The sequence below is a fragment of the Echinops telfairi genome, unplaced genomic scaffold, assembly GCF_000313985.2.
Source record: "Echinops telfairi isolate 266 unplaced genomic scaffold, ASM31398v2 ScPeMD7_5592;HRSCAF=6446, whole genome shotgun sequence".
NCBI classification, from domain to species: domain Eukaryota; kingdom Metazoa; phylum Chordata; class Mammalia; order Afrosoricida; family Tenrecidae; genus Echinops; species Echinops telfairi.
In genome coordinates this window covers 28,594,008-28,603,343 of record NW_022109491.1, presented here as the reverse complement: position 1 = coordinate 28,603,343, position 9,336 = coordinate 28,594,008, and the positions used below count along the sequence as shown (strand labels likewise).

Here is a 9,336-nt window from a genome sequence, read left to right as displayed (position 1 = left end):
GAGAGAGAGAGAGAGAGAGAGAGAGAAGTCTAAGGGGCTCTGATGACGCTGTCAGCTAAGTGTTGGGCGGCAATCAACTCACCCACAGGCCGAGGGACGGCTGTGATGTCTGTCTTAAACAAGCTCGCCTGGAAAAATAGCACTTGGAACAGAGTGGGGGGTTTGTCACACAGAGGTGGCAAAAGTAGCCTACGTTCTCAAGATTTTTGTGGTGAAAACTTCCAAATTTCCTGAGCACACTAACAAACCCTACATACACACATTACAGCTTCAACATTACAGACACACACCACCTGTCTGCATCTTTCAGAGTTGAAATCATTGGGGACAGGTAATCCTTTGCTGCGGGGCACTGTTTTGTACACTGTAGGATGTTTAATGCCCGCTATCCAGCAGATGCCAGGAGTACCTGCTCTCCTCTCCCTGGCTGTGACAATGAACGATGCTCCAGACATTGTGACATGCCCCTTGTGAGGAGGCTCGCTTGCAGTTGAGACGATCTCTGTCCCCATCTACCATGGGCTTAGCTGGAAGCAAATCCGAGACATAATTTCAGTCACCAATGTTTTCATATTTATCATTAAGAGATGGAATCCCCGGGTGATGCCAATGGTTAAGCACTAGAAAGGTTGGCAGTTCAAATCCCCTTAGAAGCACCTTGGAAGGAAGGAAGGGCTGGTAAGCTACTGCTGAAAGATCAGTCATATAGCCCTATGGATGGCATTTATTTCTACTTTGCATAAATAGGGTTGGAATCCCAGTCAGAACTGATTTGATGGCAACTACAGTCATGAATAAGAGATGATTCTTAATATAACTATATAATACCATATGCCATAAAAAAAACCCAAACAAAACAAAACCCTAAATCCTTAATAAGATCTAATAGCCAGTTATTAGCTTTTTCTCATGAATATTTTTTCCAGTTTAGAATTAGCTTCCAGACAGGGACCCACACATTATTCAGCCTGGCTATGTATGCTAGGTCTCCAGAGGGATTCCTTGATGGGCCCTGAGACAGAGAAAAAACACAGATGGTGCCTGAGATAATTCGAGGTAAGACGGGGAAAAAGCAAGACAGCTTTGCTTAAAGGATAACTGTTTCCCAACGTCCTAAACCCTTAACTGAATCTGTGGGTTAGAATATGCCCTATTATCCTCCTGAAGGGGCACCTACTCTGAGTAAATTCCAACCCACTTAATGCTTGAGGCAAAGCGCATCCACAGCTCTCCAGGTAACTAAGGAACATAATGATAGCCCTGGGTAACAGTTAATAACCTTGAAAAATGACAAACTTTTTAAAAAGCATTCTCAGGGACTCCCGGGCTGGTAGGGAGGGAAGGAAAGGAGGCAGCGGAGCTTAGGGCAGGCGGAGTTTCTGTTAGGGGGGCCTAATTTGGAGAAGGAGAGGGGTGATGGCTGCGTGACACAGTGGACAGAATCGATCTCAATGATATGTACATGTACAAATGATTTTGTTGGAAATGGCTTTGTTACATCTATAGTTTGCCACAATGGAAAAAGATACCCACAAAACAAAAACAGAAATGATCTAAAAAGTGGGGGGGGGTGTCTCAACAAAAGTGGAAAAGGAGGCTAGAGCTAAGTAAGAACTAAGTTAGCAATAATAAGGTGCGGTGGAACAAGCTGGATAGGGCCAGATCTCTTACGTATTCCAGTAGAAATTCATGAAAAAGAAAACAGTAAGGAAGGAGGGACAGAAATAATACAGGAAAGTTCCCTGAGTCATCAGACCAAGTGGTTCTATCAGGTATGCAGAAACAGTGAGGAAAAACAAACAAACAAAAAACGCCTTTACTAGACACACCCTGCAATTCAGGGATTCCAATCTCTACTGCGCTACAGGTGCAGGTTGCCCCTGACTTAATACGTATTTAAGAGTTACTTAGAACAACACTGATAGCTGTCTTTTTAAAATTTTTGTACATCTGGCTAGCAATATGTATTACATACAATGTTCAAATATATCTCTACCTTTATATGCAATGTTTCCAACCCACAAAGATTAAGATCAGCTTTATAAAGGAACTGATAATAAAAGGCGATTGAAAATAAAAAGAGGTATTCAATTTACATCAGACCTGGTTTATAACAGAGTCCTCAGAATAAAAGGCCACAATAACCTGGGGACTAGCTGTAGTGTGGTCTCTTAGAATGATTCATGACGTACTAATCGGATACGACTCGCCATCTCTTAGTTAGCAGGACTCTTAAAGGAGAAAACATTCATAAAGTGCTTGCAAGGAAGGAAAAGATTAGGTCCTGCCACTCGTTAGTTTTTCCCACTCGTGGGGAAAAAGCGCTTCACAGAGTAGTATTTTCCAAACTCCAGTGCGATGATGATTTTGATGGATGCTCTCTCACACTTTCTCCACGATTCTGATCACAAACTTACTGTTGTCCTGGGCAAAACGTGCCAAGTCCTCACAAGAGTATGTCCACGACCTTCTCCTCGCCTCTCTGGTGACCAGGCACCCAGGGCTTACTTAGACTATTAACACAGTGTCTCTAGCCACAGGGCTAAACATCCGTAAAATTCATACAAAGCCAAAAGGAGCCAACATTTCATCGACAAAAATAAAACAAAACCAGAATGCTTGAAGGTAACCGTGGTGGAGAAGTTAAAGATTAACTACGGCATAGGCAGTATGGGCCAATATTATCAAAGGGGAAATGAATGAAGTGGTACGGCAAAGACAGTGTTATTTTATTACTTCTTCTAACACTTCAGGAACTGTTAGAACCCTTACTCTACCTTAAAACAAAACACAACAAAACAAAAAAACGTAGGTTGAATACTAGTCTCCGCTATACTTCTTGATGAGATTAATATGGAAAGGACTTCAAGTTAACACATAAACAGTCACAGAAGCACAGGTACCACAGACTGGGAGGAGCGGAAACACAGATAAATACTGTACGCTGTGTTGGAGGGACAACACACAGCAAGGTGAGTGACTCACCTCTTCTGTCCTTTGAGTCAGAATTACCTGTGTATTAAGTGAAAAAATAGAAACATTCACTCTGATTGAAAATACACTGCTATTCAACACAAGCTAAGACAAAACCATCTCCAGGAAGTGAGTCCCTCCATGAATTATGGATGTTGGAACTACAGTGAAGCACCCTCCAGCAACTAGCAAATGACAGCGTCCAGATTCACTAAACTTCCCTCCGCGCACGGTTGGATCTTTTCCCCAAGCACGTAAACAAGGCAACATCAATATTCGCAAACCAGAAAGTTCCACAATGCAAGGAGAAATACAAATGCAATATAACAGGATTAGAGGATTTGATTACTTGCAAGGGCTTGATTAATTCCATTAAAAGCAAGAGGGTAAAATTAAATAAGGATTTAAAAGATCTACATGGTAATGCTGTTGCTGTGTACTGTCGAGTCGATGTGACTCACAGAAATCCTATAAGACAGAGTGGAACTGCCCCACAGGGTTTGCTGAGCGAAAAGCTGTACCCTGGGAGACACCCTGATCCTTTCTCCTGTGGAGCTGCTGGTAGGTGTGAACCACCAACCCTTTGGTCTGCAACCCAATGTTTAACCATAGCAATGCCAGACTCCTAGTTAACTATATGTTAACAAGTAATATAAATCTCAATTTGGATATAACCAACTCTATACACTAATGAAAACACCTCTTTTTCAAATCTTTAAAAATTATTCACAATAGAATCAGTACAAACAATACTCCTATATATATTCTTTTATCATGATATAATAAACTAGAAATTGTTGGAATAAGTAAACAGTTGAAATGAAAATAAAAATAAATTTCAAAATAGCTCATCGATAACAGTAATTAAAGTACTTCTGTGGCAGCACCCACCAACTCTTCCCCCAATATCGGTCTCCTCCTCCTCCTCCTGTGTTTGGTACATTCAGCGGAGCACAAAGCTGTCCAGTTAGAGCCTACATGTCTGAGACTCCTTTGTCCTTAGTACAGCCATGTGACGAATTCTGGCCAATGGGAAAGGCACAAAAGTGATGTGGGTGACTTCTGAGTCACGGCCTTTGGAAAGGAAATTGCTTGTTCCTATTCCCTCTGTGAGCCATCTCTGACCAAGCAGACGAGGGCAACAGTGTCAGGATGACAAGGCCATGAGAGGGACAACAGCCCCTCGGGTTTCTAAGGAGGCAAAGCCGTGCGTGCCTACCTCCAGAATGTGACAAGGACAGGAAGCAGACTTGAGTCTGCTGAAACCATGGAGTTTTAGCATGTCTTTGTCAGAATAGCTTATAATGCACCCTAATTAATAACATTATTACCTACTAGAACATCTATGGAATATGGCTGAAGCAGAACTTATACAAAATTCACTCCCTCAACAAAACTCTCACTAGCATCAGTCAGTTGTGACTCGCAGTGACTCCTGAGCACAGGACAGAAGCGCCCTCCCTACAGGAGGTCGAATGCCGCACTCATCTCTCTCCTGCAGAGTGACCGGTGGTTTCAAACTGCTGACCCTGTGGTTGCTTGTTTTTAATCACAACATGATTTAAATGAACATAAAGAGAAAATTTAAATATTTAAGAAGCTATAAAGGCACAAAATAAAGCTAAGAAAAACAAAGAAAAATGTGATGAAAAAATAATGAATGTAAAACTGGAAAAAAATAGAATAAATATACAAAAGGAGGTTCTTTGGAAAGGAAAAAGCTGCAAGCCATGAAATAAAAGATTAGTCAACTTAAAACAAGGAAAAAAGGAGACTCAAGTATATATATATAAAATAAGAAATACTCAGTTATGTAGGAAATTAAATAATCTAAGAGATGATTTTCCATGAAACCCTAAATTTGAAAACATCAATGAAATGCACTGTTTTCTGGGAAAACTTGCAAGTTATTTTCATGAAGAAAAAAAAAGCACTGAAAACCGAGCATCCCAAGCAGCACACAGGCAGGAAAACCCAGACTAATGTCACTGCAGAGCTTACAAGTACTAATGAAGAAAAATCCTCAGTAAAGTAACTATCAACAGATAACACGTGACTGCGTCGAGTTGCTGTTGCAGGAGCGTTGTTGTTAGGTCCGTCAAGTCAGTTCTGACTCAGTGACCCTGTGTACGCCAGAGCGAAACCCTGCTCGGTCCAGCGCAACCCGCGCAATCATCCTTAGCTTGAGCCCTTGGTGAAGAAATGCAGACAGTTCAAAATTAGAGAATCTACTACTATAAGTCAACATAACAATAGATCAAAAGATAAAAACTTACGGATCTTGCTCATTGCTGAGCATGCATTTGGAAAAAAGTTAACACTTATTCTTGATATAAATTCTTATTAAAATAGGAGTAAATCAATATCTAGTGACATAATAAAAGCTTCGCAACTAGGAATTGGCCCCATGTTTACTGGAAAACTACTGGAAGCATCCAGTGGACGAGAAGGCTACCTGTTTATCTCAATCTGCAGACCTAAGATAAATGTTGAAAAAAAAATCACTTTAAACCTAAAGAGAATTTTGTAAGATGCCCGGTACAAAACAGGTCTACGAAACGCAGCCGTTTTCACATCTCCATCTGCAGCCAATGAGTAGAATGAAGTCAAATATTCCATTTATATATGTGTTTTAGAAATTTAGTATCTGATGACTGAACTCTTGAATGGTTTGATGTTGTCTGAATTATGTACCAATAAAGTGATTTGGGAGAAAAAATTAGCATCTGAAAGAAAGTGAACAAGAAAAGTATAGCATCAGGGATAAAATCTTACAAGAAATATAAAATAAGACTTGAGCAAATGAAATGCATCACATTCTTAAGTAGACTCAATATCTTAAAGATGTCAATTCTCCCTGTTCATCCATAAATTTAACATAATAACTGTTTCTAGCTAGACAAGTTGATTCTAATATTCAAATGAAAAAGCAGAACAGAATTGCTAACAACATTCTAATAAGAAATGATTCACCTTGCCAGATATATCAAGATATTTTTAAAATTCACAATTCTAGATAGTTAGATTTTGCACATGGAAAGACAAAAAAGGTCAATAGAAAATATAATAAATGCCCCCAAATAGAATTGTAGTACATATGGGAACCTAAATGCATTCAGAATGTAATACAGGATAAAGGTGGCATTTCAAAACAGTAAGGAAAACAGATTAGTAAACAGGCACAAAAATAGATTCACAGCTCATACTTTGCATCAAAATTAAGTCCAGATAGATTTAAAAAAATTTAAATGCACACATGCAGCACAACATGTACCTATGCTAAAGAAAACATAAAAGTCCAGAAGAAAATATGAGGGAAATTATTTTATAATCTTGGAGGAGGAAAAGCCTTTCCAAGTATGACCAATACTTAGAAAACATTAAATTCAAGCAAACTGATATTTTTAATTAAAAAAATTTAATGGCAAGTAGTCTCTGCCATGTAGAAAAACAGCTAGATGACGAGCTGGGTAAAGGTTTGTGACTCTAACATGGGCGAAGGACTTGTTTTCCTGACCGTATAGAGAGCTCTTCTATGCCTGAGTCAGAAAAACTTGACATACTGTTATGAAAACTGGGTGAGGATTCCACCACGGATTCTCAGGAAAAGAAATATAAACACTCCCAAGAAATATGGAAAGATACTCCACCTCGCTCAAAGAAATGCAAAGTAAAGCTACACAGAGATGCTATTTCCTACCTGTCAGACTGACAAAGATGGAGACTTCTGAGAATTCCATGCATTAAAAGTAGAGGAAAACAGGCATTCAGAAATCTTGCAAGTCTGGCTAGACCAGAGGAGGTACACTGGTACAGATAGGAACTGAAAATACAGGGAATCCAGGCGGATGATCCCTACAGGACCAGTGGTGTGAGTGGTGATACTGGGAGGGTAGAGGGAGAGTGGGTAGGAAAGAGGGAACCGGTTACAAGGAACTGTATGTGACCTCCTCCCTGGGGGACGGACAACAGAAAAGTGGGTGAAGGGAGACGTCGGACAGGGCAAGATATGACAAAATAACAATTTATAAACTATCAAAGGCTCATGAGGGAGGGGGGAACGGGGAGGGAGGGGGAAAATGAGGACCTAATGCCTGGGATTTAAGTAGAGAGCAAATGTTTTGAGAATGATGAGGGCAATGAATGTACAAATGCGCTTTACACAATTGATGTGTGTATGGATTGTGATGAATTGTATGAGCCCCTAATAAAATGATTTTTTTAAAATGACAGCCTTAAAAATGAATAAATGTAGCAGAAAAAGGACGTGTAATATAAGATTTGTGACTCACTTTCTGACATCTGTGAATTTATAAAGCCTATCAGCACAATAAAAAAAAAAAAAGAAGAAATCTAGCAAATAGGAATATACTCCCTAGTAGAGGAAAATCTAGCACTATCTATCAATTCATAAATGTCATTTAAAAGTAATTTATACTACCAGTATTCTTATCCGTGTCTGAAATGCCAAACTACAGTTTGTAAGAGTACTTTGAAAACAAAACTCAACCACCACAGATGGGGAGATTGGATAAATATATTAAGGTATATTAATACAATGAATCTTAGTCATTAAAATGAGTAATGCAACTCTTTACTAAGATATAGAACAAATATAATAGGATAATTGAATAAAGCAATTTGTGTTACAAATGGAAAAGAAAGGCAATATGTACGTAATTGCTAATTTTAAAATGGAAATAAACAGAGACTCAAAGCAAAGGTCAATAGTAGAGAAACAAAAAGATTACTGAATAAATCCAGGTTTTATCCAATGGGCAAATAACAGGCGTTTTGGAAGGAGAGAACAGAGAATATGGAAGAAGGAGAACATTTTTCAGCAAAACACATGAAAAATCTTCCAGAACTGAGTGAGCAAGTCTCCAAAGGGCTTGTCAAGTATTCAAAATAATCAATGGACCAGCTCCATGTGAAGACACAGCTCTGAAATTTGAGGACATCAATGACTAAGAAAGACGGAGTCCTGGTGGCGTTATCAGGTAAGCACTGAACTATTAACCCCACGACTGGCAGTTCAAATCCACCAGCTACTCGCCGGAGAAAGATGAAGCTATCTGCTCCTGTACAGTTTTAAAGCCTAGGAAACCTTATACGGGGTTTCTGGGAGTCAAAATGGACCTGGCAGCAGGGTGTGGTGTGGTGTGGTGTGGTGTGGTGTGGTGTGGTGTGGTGTGGTATGGTAATGATAAAGAAAAGAACTTTAAAAACATACAAAGAATTGGGAATCAGGCTGGCAGTAGAATCCTTAAGGTCTAGGAGTTTGGGAACCAGGGTAATGTAGAAATTCAGGGGGCAGCGAAGAGAGTTCCTCAAATTCTATACACAGCCCTAAAGATGTTTTTAGGTATGCATGGTTTCCTGATGCTTATTCCTTATAGATCATTTCTCTAAAAGGTACTGGAAGGTTTGTTGCACTAAATGATGGAATCAAGGTAGAAGCAATATTGGAGCCAGGAAAGAGCAAGACATTCCCAGATGGTGGAGAAGGCTGCTGCCTGTGTAAGAGCTTCAACTGGCGAAGACATTGAAGAGCTCAAGAACAAGATCTCCAAGTGAAAAAGAAATCACAGATGATCTACCAAGCTTTGTAGAAAACTATACTGACAGGCTAAGGAGAGTGTGGGCAGAATTGGCTAACAATAGGTAAAGAGAAAACAAAACAAGCAAATATGTAATTATTAAATTCATTTTAAAAGGTTGTACAGCAAAAGGAAAACAATTTCATTATACGTGTAGCTCACCAATGAATGATTAAATTAGTCATAACAATGTACATCATCAAATACTGATTTAACTCAACATTGGTATTTTATAACTACTGCGGGAGGATTTGTGAGAGATGGTGGTAAGGAGTGGGTGGTGGAGGAGAAAAAATGTGAAATTCATGTTCCAGAAAGGGTTTCTTTCCTTGTGTTATGCTGATCTTGAATAAAAGTCACCAGTGAAGTGCAGTCTCAGCTTCCTCTGACGTGAAAGTGTTAACTGTACAACAACTGACTTCTTAGTTATGGCATAATTTGAACCCATAGTGGTACTGTGAGTGTGTGGGCTGCTAATCACAAGGTTAGCTGTTCAAAGGAACGGCTCCTTGGGAGTAAGTTAACACCATCTGCTTCAATACAGATTTACACATTCAGCATAGGGCAGCTATGAGTCGGAATCCATTTGATGGTGGTGGGACTGAGGAAGATCATGGGATGCTCAATACCCCCACTGGAAGGGTAGAAAGATACCGATGTGATAAATAGGTCAAACTTGCTACTTGCCAGACCTGAGATCTAAGGCCTATCAGTTAACTACAGTCTTAAACATCTATGCACAGGAGATAATTCTCCAGGGTCC

At 39.6% G+C, this 9,336-nt stretch overlaps 1 protein-coding gene across 3 annotated transcripts in view; it reads right to left on the bottom strand.

Annotated features, from left to right (window-relative positions):
- The window catches only part of PTPRA (protein tyrosine phosphatase receptor type A), a 97,703-nt gene that overhangs the window by 41,280 nt on the left and 47,087 nt on the right, over positions 1-9,336 (bottom strand). For 2 of the 3 annotated variants that reach the window (XM_045295279.1, XM_004697875.2), the window contains exon 4: positions 2,986-3,012. The exons of the other annotated variant lie outside the window; for it this stretch is intronic. In XM_045295279.1, coding sequence (XP_045151214.1) covers positions 2,986-3,012 — 27 coding nt within the window. The remainder of the gene's footprint in view (positions 1-2,985; positions 3,013-9,336) is intronic. 3 annotated transcript variants of the gene reach the window in all.